Source organism: Zosterops lateralis, assembly GCF_965231275.1.
Source record: "Zosterops lateralis genome assembly, chromosome: 27".
Taxonomy (NCBI): domain Eukaryota; kingdom Metazoa; phylum Chordata; class Aves; order Passeriformes; family Zosteropidae; genus Zosterops; species Zosterops lateralis.
In genome coordinates, this window is record NC_139787.1 from 2,418,994 (window position 1) to 2,432,848 (window position 13,855).

The 13,855-nt window shown below is 62.2% G+C and overlaps 1 protein-coding gene across 1 annotated transcript; it reads right to left on the reverse strand.

Moving 5' to 3' along the window:
* Positions 1-213: 213 nt before the first annotated feature.
* On the reverse strand, positions 214-13,056 carry F11R (F11 receptor; the record flags this gene model as incomplete). Its single annotated transcript, XM_083878807.1, has 8 exons — positions 12,950-13,056; positions 9,771-9,827; positions 7,182-7,292; positions 6,064-6,207; positions 4,033-4,235; positions 2,745-2,847; positions 497-604; positions 214-239 (listed from the first exon to the last, which is right to left on the reverse strand). The coding sequence occupies exons 1-8, from the start codon at positions 13,026-13,028 to the stop codon at positions 214-216; spliced, it is 831 nt and encodes a 276-aa protein (XP_083734933.1). The 5' UTR covers positions 13,029-13,056.
* Positions 13,057-13,855: the final 799 nt, after the last annotated feature.

The window sequence follows — 13,855 nt, forward strand, 5'->3', positions numbered from 1 at the left end:
TGGAAAAAAGGAAAAATAAGAGGATGAGGGGAGGGGACACGGGGGGACAGGACTGGGACAAGGTGGGGGACATGGGGACACACCCAGGGACACGGGGCCATTCCCACACCATCCCAGTCCAATCCCAGCCCACCTCCATCCATCCCTAGACCATTCCCAATCCACTCCAGTCCATCCCAGTCCACCCCTGTCCATCCCAGGTCATTCCTTGGGTCATTCCCAGGCCCTTCCCAGGACCACTGGACACAGGGCCACTTCCAGGTCCATGGGACCATTCCCAGTCCATCCCAGTCCATTCCCAGATCCATGGGGCCATTCCTTGTCATTCCTAGTCCCTCCCAGTCCCCTCGGTCACCCCAGTCTCTCCCAGTCCATCCCAGTTCATTCCTGCCCCTCAATCCCTCCCAGTTCCATATCATTCCATCCCACTCCCTCCCACACCATCCCAGTCCCCCCCAGTCCCTCCCAGTCCCCCCCAGTCCCCCCAGTCCCTCACTGGTGAAGTATCCTCGGCTGTAGGCGAACCAGACCCCGAAGCCGGCCAGGCCCAGCACCAGGAGCAGCAGCACCACGGCGGCCACGATCCCGCCCACGTTCACCTCACCTGTGGGACAGGGAGGATCCCACAGGATCCCACGGGATCAGGGGATCCCACGGGATTGGGGGGATCCCACAGGATCAGCAGAGATCCCACGGGATTGGGAGGATCCCGTGGGATCAGGAAGGATCCCACGGGATTGGGGCGATCCCTCAGGGTCAGGGGCAACCCACAGGGTTGGGGGCATCCCACAGGATTGGGGGATCCCATGGGGTTGGCAGAGATCCCACAGGATCAGGGGGATCCCTCAGGGTCAGGGGGATCCCACAAGATCAGGGAGATTCCACGGGATTAGGGGATCTCATGGGATTGGGGGGATCCCACAGGATTAGCGGGATCATGGGGAATCCCATGGGATCAGGAGGGATTTGGGGGGATCCCACAAGATCAGGGAGATCCCATAGGATTGGAGGGATCCCACAGGATTAAGGGATCTCGTTGCATTGGGGGGGATCAGGAAGGACTGGGGGGATCCCACAAGATCAGGAGGGATCAGGGGGATTTTGGGGTGCCCGGCTCCAAATAAAGCTGGGATTGGGTCTCAGCAGGAAGAGGATTCCAGGAGGAATTTTGGGGTCCCAAATCCAAACGGGGCTGGGATTGGGGCTGGATCCTGGCAGGGAGCAGATCCCAGTGGGAATTTTGGGATTCCTGGCTCCAAACAGGGCTGGGATTGAGGCTGGATCCACCTGGAGTGGGGCCAGATCCCATTAGGAGGAAGATCCCAGTGGGAATTTTGGGTTCCCAGCTCCAAGTGGCACTGGGATTGGGGGCAGATCCACCTGAAGAGGGGTTGGATCCCAACAGGGACCAGATCCCAGTGGGAATTTTGGTGTTCCCAAATCCAAACAGGGCTGGGATTGGGGCTGGATCCTGGCAGGGAGCTCATCCCAGCGGGAATTTTGGGGTTTCCAGGCTCAAATGGAGCAGGGATCGGGGCTGGATCCACCTGGAGGGGGCCAGATTCCAGCAGGGAGTGGATCCCAGTGGGAATTTTGGGGTTTCCAGCTCCAAACAGGGCTGAGATTGGGGCTGGATCCCAGCAGGGAATGGATCCCAGAGGGAATTTAGGGATTCCTGGCTCTAAACAGGGCTGGGATTGGGGCTGGATCCACCTGGAGTGGGGCTGGATTCCAGCAGGGAGTGGATCCCAGAGGGAATTTTGGGGTTCCTGGACCCAGGTGGGGCTGGAATTGGGGGCAGATCCACCCGGAGAGTGGCCAGATCCCAACAGTGAGCCGATCCCACTGGGAATTTTGGGGTTTCCAGCTCCAAACAGGGCTGGGACTGGGGCTGGATCAGACTGGAGAGATCAGGAAGAAGATCCCAGAGGGAATTTTGGGACTCCCAAACCCAAACAGAGTTGGGACTGGGGTCAGATCCACCTGGAGGGGGCCTGGATCCCATCAGGGATTGGATCCCATCAGGAATTCCAGCATTCCCACCTCCCTGTGGGGCTGGGATCCCCCATTCCCTGCGGTTCCTCCCTCATTCCACATCCCCGGGGCTCATTAACATAATTAACGGGGCGATAAAGGGGGCGGGGCCTGCTCCAAAGGTCCATGGGGCAAGATAAAGGGACGAGATAAAGGGACAAAGGGACGGGGGAGGCGGGAATGGGATTGGGGTGGGATAAAGGGGAAGGGAGAGGTGGGAAAGGGATTGGGGTGGGATAAAGGGATGGGGAAGGTGGGAATGGGATTTAAAGGGGATAAAGGGTCAGGAGGAGCAGGAATGGGATTTTGGTGGGATAAAGGGATGGGAGAGGCAGAAATGGGATTGGGGCAGGATAACAGGACGGGATAAAGGGAATGGGATTTAAAGGGGATACAGGGATGGGAGAGGCGGGAACAGGATTGGGGTGGGATAAAGGGATGGGGTAGAGGCCGCTCCTCACAGGGCCGGGATAAGGGGAAGGGAGAGGCAGAAATGGGATTTGGGGCGGGATAAAGGGTTGGGATAAAGGGAATGGGATTGGGATGGGATAAAGGGAACGGGATTTGGGGCCACTCCTCACAGGGCCGGGATAAAGGGGACAAAGGGACGGGGGAGGTGGGAACGGGATTGGGGTGGGATAAAGGGAATGGGATTTAAGGGGGATAAAGGGTTGGGAGAAGCCGGGATGGGATTTGGGGCGGCTCCTCACTGGCTTCCATGCGGAACACATCGGATTTCTGGGGGGTGCCCACGCTGTTGGAGGCCTCGCAGTGATAATCGCCCGTGTCCCAGCCCCCCACCGGCTCAAACACCTGCGCAGGGAAAAAGGGTCACGGAAATAATGGGGGAAATAATGGGGGGAGAAATTGGAGAAAATTAATGGGGGAAATTGGGATAAAAGCGGGGGTGAATGGGGAAAAAATGAGGGGAAATAATGAGGGAAACTGGGAAAAAAGAGGGGGGAATGGAGGGAGAAATTGGGGAATATAATGGAAATGGGGGAGGAAATAGGGGGAAATGGGGGGAAACAGGGAAAAATGGGGGGAAATGGGGAAAAATGGGAGAAAAATAATGGGGGAAATTGGGAAAAAAGGGCGAGGAAATGGGGGAAAATAATGGGAGGAAATGGGGGGAAATGAGGGGAAATGGGGAAAAAAGGGAGGTTAATGGGGGAAGATGGGGAGAAATAGAAAATTTCTAGGGAAAGGGATGGGAAAACAGGAAAGGGACAGAAAAAGGAGAAAGGAAGAGAAATGTAGAGAAAAGGGAGGAAAGGGGGGATGGGGGAAAAGTGAGGGAAACAGGGAAAAGGGACAGGAAAAGGGGAAAGGGAGAGGAAAATGAAAAGGTGCAAGAAATGGGGGAAAGGGAAAGGAAAAGAGGGAAAAGGGGACAGGAAAAGGGGACAGGAAAAGGAGAGCAAAAAATGAACAGGGGCAGAAAATGGGGAAAGGGAGAGAAAGGGAGGAACACAGGCGGGAAAAGGTGAGGAAAACAGGCAAAAGGGCAGGAAAATGGGAAATGGAGACAAACAGAGGGAAATGAACAGGAAAAGGGCAGAAAAAGGGAGAAAGGGAGAGGAAAAGAGGGAAAAAAAGGCAGGAAAAGGGGGAAAGGGGCAGGGAAAGGTGAAAGTGAGGGGACAAGGGGCAGGAAATGAGGGAGAGGAAAACGGACAGAAAAGGGCAGGAAAAGGAGAGGAAAAGGAGAGGAAAAGGAGAGGAAAAGGAGAGGAAAAGGAGAGGAAAAGGGAGAGGAAAAGGGAGAGGAAAAGGGAGAAGAAAAGAGGGAAAAGAGGCAGGAAAAGGTGAAAGAGAGAGAGAGAGGGAAAGGGCAGGAAAAGGGCAGGAAAAGAGGGAACAGAGGCAGGAAATGAGGGCGAGGGGCAGGAAAAGGGAGATGAAAGGAGGGAAAAGGGGCAGGAAAAGGAGATGAAAAGAGGGCAAAGGGGCAGTGAAAGCAGGGAGACAAGGGGCAGGAGGACCCCGGGCACTGACCAGCTCCCCCGTTTTGGGGTCCAGGCTGTAGGAGGAGTTGCGGAAGGCGGCGCTGGATTTGGGGTCCTGGGGCAGCTCGGTGCCATCCTTGTACCAGCGGAAGGTGGGCGGGGGGGAGCCCTGGGCCTCGGAGCAGCGCAGGACAGCGCGGGCACCCACGGTGACAGAGCTGGGGACATGGGCCAGCGGCTTCCCGGGGGGCACTGCGGGACAGGGACACTGATGGGGACAGGGACAGGGCACCCACGGTGACAGAGCTGGGGACATGGGCCAGCGGCTTCCCGGGGGGCACTGCGGGACAGGGACACTGATGGGGACAGGGACAGGGCACCCACGGTGACAGAGCTGGGGACATGGGCCAGCGGCTTCCCGGGGGGCACTGCGGGACAGGGACACTGATGGGGACAGGGACACTGATGGGGACAGGGACAGGGCACCCACGGTGACAGAGCTGGGGACACGGGCCAGCGGCTTCCTGGGGGGCACTGCGGGACAGGGACACTGACAGCCCAGAGCCACCACGGGGACAGGGACACTGACAGGGACAGGGACACTGACAGGGACAGCACCGCCCAGTCACTGTGACACGGGACAGGGACCACGCAGAGCCACCCCAGGGACAGGCATGGAGACAAGGACAGGGATGGGCACAAGGGACTGCTTGGAGCTGCCATGGGGGCAGGGACGGGGACAGTGACCAGAGTCACCCCAGGGACAAGGGCAGGGACAGTGACCAGGACCACCCAGAGCCACCCCAGAGACAGGGACAGGGACTGGTACTGCCCAGAGTCACTCCAGGGACAAGGGCAGGGACAGTGACAGGGACAGCACTGCCCGGAGTCACCATGACACGGGACAGGGACAGGGATGGCCCAGAGTCACTGTGTCACAGGGCAGGGACAGTGACAGGGACAGCACCACCCGGAGCCACCCAGACACGGGACAGGTCCCCACAGCACGGGGACAGGGGCTGCCAGTGCTCCCAGTATCACCCAGTGCCCTCCCAGTATGGCCCAGTACCCTCCCAGTACAATCCAGTGCCCTCCCAGTATGGCCCAGTGCCCTCCCAGTACAATCCAGTGCCCTCCCAGTATGGCCCAGTGCCCTCCCAGTACAATCCAGTGCCCTCCCAGTATGGCCCAGTGCCCTCCCAGTACCCCCCAGTGTCTATTCCTCCCCACGGGGACAGTGTCCCTCCCCAGGGCTGGGTGTCCCCAGGGAATGTGGGGACAATAAATCCTGGGCTGGGAGGGGACAGGGACAAGGCTGGGGACTAGGACAGGGATGGGGACAAGGACATGGCCAGGGACAAGGTCGAGGACAGGGATAGGGACAAGGATGGAACCAAGGATGGGGACAGGAACGGGGACAAGGGACAAGGCCAGGCATGGGGACAGGGATGGGGCCAAGGACAGGGACAGGACTAGGGCCAGGGGACAGTGTCAGGGCTGGGGACAGGAATGGGGACAGGAATGTGGCCAGGGGACAATGTCAGGGATGAGGACAAGGACAATGCCAGGGCTGGGGCCAAGGACAGGGACAGGAATGGGGACAAGGGTCAAGGGCAGGGCTGGGGCCAGAGGACAAGACCAGGGCTGGGGACAGGGGACAGTGGCAGGAATGGGGACAGGGGACAACGACAGGGCTGGGGACAGGGCTGGGGCCAAGGACAGGGACAGGACTGGGGACAGAGTCAGGGCCGGGGCCAGGGGACAGTGTCGGGGCTGGGGACAGGGGACAGTGGCCAGGGGACAGTGTCAGGGCTGGGGACAGTGGACAGTGGCCAGGGGACAGTGTCAGGGCTGGGGACAGGGGACAGTGGCCAGGGGACAGTGTCAGGGCTGGGGACAGTGGACAGTGGCCAGGGGACAGTGTCAGGGCTGGGGACAGGGGACAGTGGCCAGGGGACAGTGTCAGGGCTGGGGACAGTGTCAGCACTGGGGCCAGGGGACAGAGATGGGGACAGTGTCGGGGCTGGGGCCAGGGGACAGTGTCCAGGGGCCGGTGTCCAGCCGGGCCAGCGCGGCTCACCCTGCACGATGAGGTTGACCTCAGACTTGGCGATCTGGCTGCCGTCCCCCACCACCTCGCAGATGTAGCGGCCGCTGTCCTCCCGTGTCACCGACTGGAACCGGATGGACGTGCGGGAGAACTGCACCCGCTCCCGGTACGGCTCTGGGGACAGGGGGACACCGTGGGGACACTGGGGGACACCGTGGGGACACCACAGGGACCCAAAGGGACACCACAGGGACCCACAGAACCATCCCAGTACAGCTCTGGGGACACCGAGGGACACTATGGGGACACCACGGGGACACCCCACAGACCCATCCTGGTACAGCTCTGGGGACAGGGAGAGGGGACATGGTGGGGACACTGCAGGGCCACTGCGGGGGCACCAGGGGGACACCCCAGAGACACTGTGGGGACACCACAGGGACACCGCACAGACCCATAGGGGCACCCCACACACCCACAGGGACACCCCAGTACGGCTCTGGGGACACCAAGATGGGACACGGCAGGGACACCCCCATGGCCCCACAGAGTCACCCCACAGTCCCACAGGGACACGGAGCTGGGACACCACAGGGACACTGTAAGGACACCCCAGTGTCCCCCCAGTCCAGCTCTGCAGGACACAAGGCTGGGACCCCACAGTGACACCTCCATGTCCCCATGGACACTCACAACGTCCCCATGGGCTCATGGACACTCCAGTGTCCCCACAGGACCCCCCAATGTCCCTGCTCTCCCCCAATGCCCCCACTGTCCCCAATGTCCCTGCTGTCCCCTCCTTGTCCCCTGATGTCCCCAACATCCTCTGATGTCCCCTGATGTCCCCTCCACTGCCCCCCAATGTCCTCTGCTGTCTCCCAATGCCCCACAGTGTCCCCGCTGTCTCCACTGTCTCCTGCTGTCTCTGCTGTCCCCAATGTCACCCTGATGTCCCCTGTGTCCCCCACTGCCCCCTCTGTCCCCTTGCTGTCCCCACTGTCCTCCTGCTGTCCCCTCATGTCCCCAACGTCCCCAATGTATCCCTAATGTCCCCAGTGTCCCCTGCTGTCCCCACTGTCCCCTCCCTGTCCCCTGCTGTCCCCACTGTCCCCTCCCTGTCCCCTGCTGTCCCCTGTGTCCCCCCATACCCGTGAGCTCTCCCCCGTAGTAGATGAGCACCAGGGAAGAGCCTTTCTGGAACTTCCACTCGATGCGGGGGCTGCTGCCCGAGCGGAACGCCGAGCACGGGATCTCCACCGCTGGGGAGGAACAGAACGGGTCAGAACCGGGACAGAAACGGGGCAGAACCGGGGCAGAAAAGGAGCTGGAACAGGGTCGGAACAGGGTCAGAACCAGGGCAGAACAGGGTCAGAACCGGGGCAGAACAGGGTCAGAACCGGGGCAGAACAGGGTCAGAAACGGGGCAGAACAGGGTCAGAACCCGGAGAGAACAGGGTCAGAACTGGGACAGACAGAAGCCAGACAGAACAGAGTCGGAACCAGGTCCGAACCGGGACAGAACTGGGGCAGAACAGGGTCAGAAATTGGTCAGAAATCGGTCAGAACCGGGACAGACAGAAGCGGGACAGAACAGGGTCGGAACCGGGACGGAACCAGGACAGAACAGGGTCAGAACAGGGGCAGAACCAGGGCAGAACTGGGACCAGACAGAACCAGGGTCAGACAGAACCGGGACGAGGATCAGACTGAACCAGGGTCAGACAGAACCAGGGACAGAACCGGGTCAGACAGAACTGGACCAGAACTGGGGTCAGACAGAACCAGGGTCAGATAGAACCAGCGACAGGACCAGGACCAGGGTCAGACAGAACCAGGACCAGCCCGGAACCGGGGTCAGCCAGAACTGGGATCAACCCAGAGTGGGGTCAGCCAAAACCAGGATCAGCCCAGAACAGGACTGGCCAAAACAGGATTGGGCAGAACCAGAATTAGCCCAGAACGGGACTGGAACAGGGATCAGCCAAGACAGGGGTGAGTCAAAATTGGGATCAGCCTGGAATGGGATCAGCCCAAACTGGAATCAGCCCAAAACTGAGATCAGCCAGAGCCAGGATCAGCCCAGACCTGGGATCAGCCCAAACCAGGATCACCCTGAACTGGGCTCAGCCCAAGCCAGGACCCCCTGACCCCAAACCAGCTGGACCATGAACTTCCCACCGGACCAGAACCGTTAAACCCGGGCTCCTGTCCCTGCTCAGGACCCGCCGGGGCCTCTCCCTGTCCTGGCCCAGCTGAGGCTGCCCCAGGTGTTAATTAATTATCACAATAAACATTCATTAAATCTGCTCCTTATCTGATCCAGGACTCACTCACAGGGCTCTGCTCCCCCTGGGAACCCTTTGGTGGCCCTGGAGTCACCCAAGGGGTCCCTGGGGATGTTCAAGGTCACCAGTCTTGACCTTTTGGGGCAGGTGCTGCTGCTTTTGTTACATGTTTTCTGAAAAAAAACCCCAAACTGCCCAAAACCCACCGTGGTTCCCTTTTCTATCCCTTTCTCCACCTGTTTCTCCAGCTCCGTCATCACTTTCACATCCTCTTATCTCCCCTCCCAGTCTGGTTTTATCTCCACCCAGAACTGAGTGACTCCAGCAGAGCTGAGAGGGTTTATCTGAGGGGTTTGTTATCAGAGCCCAAAACTGGGATCAGCCTAAAACTGAGATCAGCCTAAAACTGAGATCAGCCCAAACTGGGATCAATCTGAACTGGGATCAGACCAAAACTGGGATCAGACCAAAACTGGAATCAGCCTGAACCGGGACCAGCCAGAACTGGGATCAGCTCAAAACTGGGATCAGCTCAAAACTGGGATCAGCCTGAACTGGCATTACCCCAAAACTGGGACAATTTTAAACCAATTCACTCCCAAACTGGGATCACCCAAAACCAGGATCATACTGAACTGGAATGAGCCCAAACAGGGATCCCTCCCAACCAGGATTCTCCAAAACTGGGATCAGGCAGAACTGGGATCATCCCAAACCAGGACACTCCAAACTGGGCTAACCCTGAACCGGGACCATCCCCAAACCAGGATCACCTTGAACTGGGATCAGCCAGAACTGGGATCATCCCAAACTGGGCTAACCCTGAACCGGGACCATCCCCAAACCAGGATCACCTTGAACTGGGATCAGCCAGAACTGGGATCATCCCAAATTGGCATCACTCCGAACTGGAATGACCCTGAACTACGCTGACCCTGAACTGGGATTACCCAAACCCAGGATCCCTCATGACCAGGATCACCCCATCCTCAACTGGGATCAGCCCAGGCTGGGATCATCTCAAACCAGGATCATCCTGAACAAGGATCACCCTGAAACCAAGATCACTCCAAGGCAGGATGATCCCAAACCCAGAATCATCCAAACCGGGATCACACAAACCAGGCTGACCCCAAACCTGAGATCAACCAAACCAGGATCACCCCAAACCAGGATCACCCTGAATTGGGATCACCCCAAACCAGGATGATCCCAAAACAAGAATCACCCAAACCAGAACCACTCCAAACCAGGGTGACCCCCAAACCGGGATCACCCTGAACTGGGATCACCCCAAAACGAGACCACCCAATCCCGGCTGACCCCAAACTGACCCCCCAAACCCCCCAGGTGCAGCCCCTCCCCCAGGTCCGGGCTGGCTCTGCTGCATCCCTGGGGGGTGACGGGGCCGGGTGACACCGTGGGGACATTGGGGACACTGGGGACACTCACGTTTGTGCTCGGGCACCTCCCTGTCCTCTGTGGTCACCTGGGCTCCGGCCAGCGCAGCTGCCGAGGGAAACGGGGGCTGAGACACCGGGACGTCACCGGGAGCCCCGGGAGGTCACCGGGAGCCCCAGGCACAGTCACCAGGATCACCAGGAGCCCCGGGCAGGGTCACTGGGAGGTCACCAGGAGCCCTGGGCAGGGTCACCAGGGTCACCAGGAGCCCCGGGAGGTCACCAGGAGCCCTGGGCAGGGTCACCAGGGTCACCAGGAGCCCTGGGCAGGGTCACCAGGGTCACCAGGACCACTGGGAGCCCCGGGAGGTCACCAGGAGGTCACCGAGAGCCCCGGGAGGGTCATCGGGACCCCTGGGCAGGGTCACCAGAAGCCCCAGGCACAGTCACCAGGAGATCACCAGGAACTCTGGGAGATCACTGGGAGCCCCAGGCAGGGTCACCAGGAGCCCCCGACAGGGTCACCAGGAGCATTGGGCACAGTCACTGGGAGACCCGGGACCCCCGGGCACGGTCACCAGGATCACCAGGACCCCCGGGCAGGGTCATCGGGTAAAGTCACCATGAGCATTGGGAGCCCTGGGAGGTCACTGGGATCACCGGGAGCCCTGGACACAGTCACTGGGAGCCCCAGGAGGTCACCAGGAGCCCTGGGATCATTGGGATCACCAGGAGCCCCGGGAGGTCACCAGGAGCCCCGGACAGGGTCACCGGGAGCCCCGGGCAGGGTCACCGGGAGTCCCGGGCAGGGTCACCGGTATCACCAGGAGCCCCGGGCAGGGTCACCGGGACCCCCGGGAGGTCACCAGGAGCCCCGGGCAGGGTCACCGGGAGCCCTGGGCAGGGTCACCGGGATCACCAGGAGCCCCGGGCAGGGTCACCGGGAGCCGGAAAATCCCGTCCGGGCACGTCCCGGTCCCGCCCTGCCCAGTTTCTGCCCAGTTTCGCAGGAAACCGGCCCGGGAATGCCGCAATTCCCCGAGCTGGGCACGGGGACACCCCCATGTCCCCCCGGTGTCCCCCCGGTGTCCCCCCGGTGTCCCCCCCCCCTGTCCCGGGACACCCCCGGGCCGGGTTTGGCGGCGGTGACTCATCCCAGGCGGGACCGGCACCGGGAATGTCCCCGGGAATGTCGCCGGTGACGCCCGGGCCGCCACCGCCCGCGCCACCTTTGTCCCCCCGCGGCTGCCAAGCGAAACCGGGCGGGAAACCGGGAACGGGGGGAAATGGGATTTGGGGGGGAAAAATGGGATTTGGGGGGGAAAAAATGGGATTTGGGGGAAAAAAAATCTGCATTTGGCGGGGGGAAAAATGGGGTTTGGGGGAAAAATCGGGATTTGAAGGGAAAAATCTGGTTTTTGGGGTAAAAGTCAGGATTTGCAGGGGAAAAATCAGGATTTTGGGGGAAAAATCGGGATTTGGGGGGGAAAAATCGAGATTTTGGGGGAAAAAAATCGGGATTTGAGAGGGAAAAAAATTGGTGATTCAGGGGGAAAATTGGGATTGGGGGCGGGGGAGGGATGGGGGAAAAACCCCACAGGATTTGGGAGGAAAAAGGGCAGAAAAATTGGGATTTGGGGGGAAAAAACGGGAAAAAAAGTGGGAAAATGAGGATTTTGGGTGTGGGAGTGCCGTGGGAGCCCGGCCTGGGGCGGCTCCGGGAGGGGATTTGGGGATGGTTTGGGTGGATTTGGGGAATAAACAACAACAGGACGGGAACATCCCCCGGGATCACCCCGGGATGGGATCCGGGTCAGGACCGGCCTCGATCCGCCGGGTTTGGGTCAATCCCGACCCGCTTTGGGTCCGAATTACCGGGACCGGGTAAACCCCGACCTGAACCAGAACCGCGGGTGGGACCGGGTCAGTCCCGACCCGCTTTGGGGCCAAATAACCCGGGACTGGACCAGCCCCGGCCCCTTTTGGGTCCAAACAAACCGGGACTGGGTCAGTCTCAACCTGGTTTAGGTAAAACCTTTGGGATGGGGTCAGTCCCGACCCGGTTTGGGGCCAAATTAACCAGGACTGGGTTAATCCCGGCCCGCCTGGGGTCCAAATAAACGGGGATTGGGTCAGTCCCGACCCGGTTTGGGGCCAATGAAGCGGCCCGAGTCAATCCCGGCCCAGGGCGGGCCCGGCCCGGGCGGGATCGGGTTAATCCCGGGACTGTTGGACACAATGGAGGGGCAGGAAAGGCCCCCCCGCCCCCGCCACTCCCGGGCCGGACGCGCCGCCGGAGCCCCGGGACCCCCGATCCCCCAAACCCCCCAAACCCCCCAAATTCGGGGTCCGGGGGTGTCGGGACCCCCCAAATCCCTGGGCCGCCCGCCCGGTCCCGGCGCAGTTCGGGGGTCCCGGTGCCCGGGGGGTCTCCGGGGGTCCCGGGGCCGCTGTTCCCGCCCGCGGTGACCCCGAACCGGGAACTGCCCCGGAACGGACCCACCGAGACCCCCCCGGTCCCGGCACCGCCCAGAGCCCATCGGGGGTCCCCATCGCCTCAGCCCCCCCCTCAAACCCTCCCGGTACCGGCACGGCCCCCGAGCAGCCCCCGGGGCCGGCACCGCCACGTGGGACCCCCCGGGACCTGCCCCGGGGACCCCTGACTCCCCCCAGGACCCCTGACCCCCCCCGACGCCCCCCCCGGTGACCCCTGACCCCCCCGGGGACCCCTGACCCCCCCCTGACCCCCCCTCGGTGACCCCTGACCCCCCCGACACCCCAGACCCCTCCCCCGGTACCGCCCGGCCCCCACGGCCCCCCGGGAGCGACCCCTCCCCATTTCCCGAGCCTCCCCCGGTACCTCCCGCAGCCCCCCGGTTCCCGGGGTCCCCTCCCAAATCCTCGCCCCCTGCCCGCTCCCCGAACCCCCTCCCCATTTCCGTCTTTTCCCCTCGGTTTCAGGCGCCCCCTCCCCAACCCCCGCCCCCTCCCCGGTTCCCAGGCCCCCTCCTCAATCCACCCCCTCCGGTTCCCTGAGCCCCCTCCCCAATTCCCATCCTCCGCTCCCCCCCTCCCCGCCCGGTTCTCCGGGCCCCCTCCCCAATCCCCCCCCCCTCCCGGTTTCACGCGCCCCCTCCCCAGTTCCCGCTCCGATTCCCCCTCACCCCCTCCCCATTCCCCGCCCCCCCCCCGCGGTTCCAGGCCCCCTCCCCACCCCCGCCCCTCACTCACCGATCCCCCCCAGCAGCAGCAGCAGCAGCAGGAGGCTCGGGGGGAGGCTCTGGCGGTGTCCCCGCTCCGCTCCCGCCATGGCGCCGCCGCCCCGCGCCAGGTGCGCCCCCCCCGCCCCGCCAGGCCCCGCCCCCGCCACACCCACAGGGCGGGGGGACACGCCCACCCCGCCAGGTGCTTCTAGGCCACGCCCCCTCCGCGCCTTTGTTGGTTCTCCCGCCCGTCAGTTCAAAGCGGCGCTCGCTGATTGGCCGAGCTGGTCCCGCCCCTCTGGTTTGATTGGTTGAAGGGACGGGCGGGGAGCGGCGACCAATGGGGGAGCGTGCCGCAACTTCTGGCCAATGGGAGCGCTCGGGGGGCGGGGCCTGGAGCTGCAGTTGCCATGGCGACCGGGCGAGCTCGGCCGGTAGGGGGCGCTGAGGGCCCGCCCGGGGCTCCCAGTTCGGACCAGTGACCCCCCAGTGACCCCCAGTGACCCCCTGTGACCCCCTGTGACCACCAGTGACCCCCCAGTGACCCCCCAGTGACTCCTCAGTGACCCCCCAGTGACCCCCCCAGTGACCCCCCCAGTGACCACCAGTGACCCCCCCCAGTGACCCCCCAGTGACCCCCCCAGTGACCCCCCCAGTGACCCCCCCAGTGACCACCAGTGACCCCTCTGTGACCACCAGTGACCACCAGTGACCCCCTCAGTGACCCTTCAATGACCACCAGTGACCCCCCAGTGACCACCAGTGACCCCCCCAGTGACCCCCCAGTGACCACCAGTGACCCCCCCCAGTGACCCCCCAGTGACCCCCCCAGTGACCCCCCCAGTGACCACCAGTGACCCCCCAGTGACCACCAGTGACCCCTCTGTGACCACCAGTGACCACCAGTGACCACCAGTGACCCCCCCCAGTGACC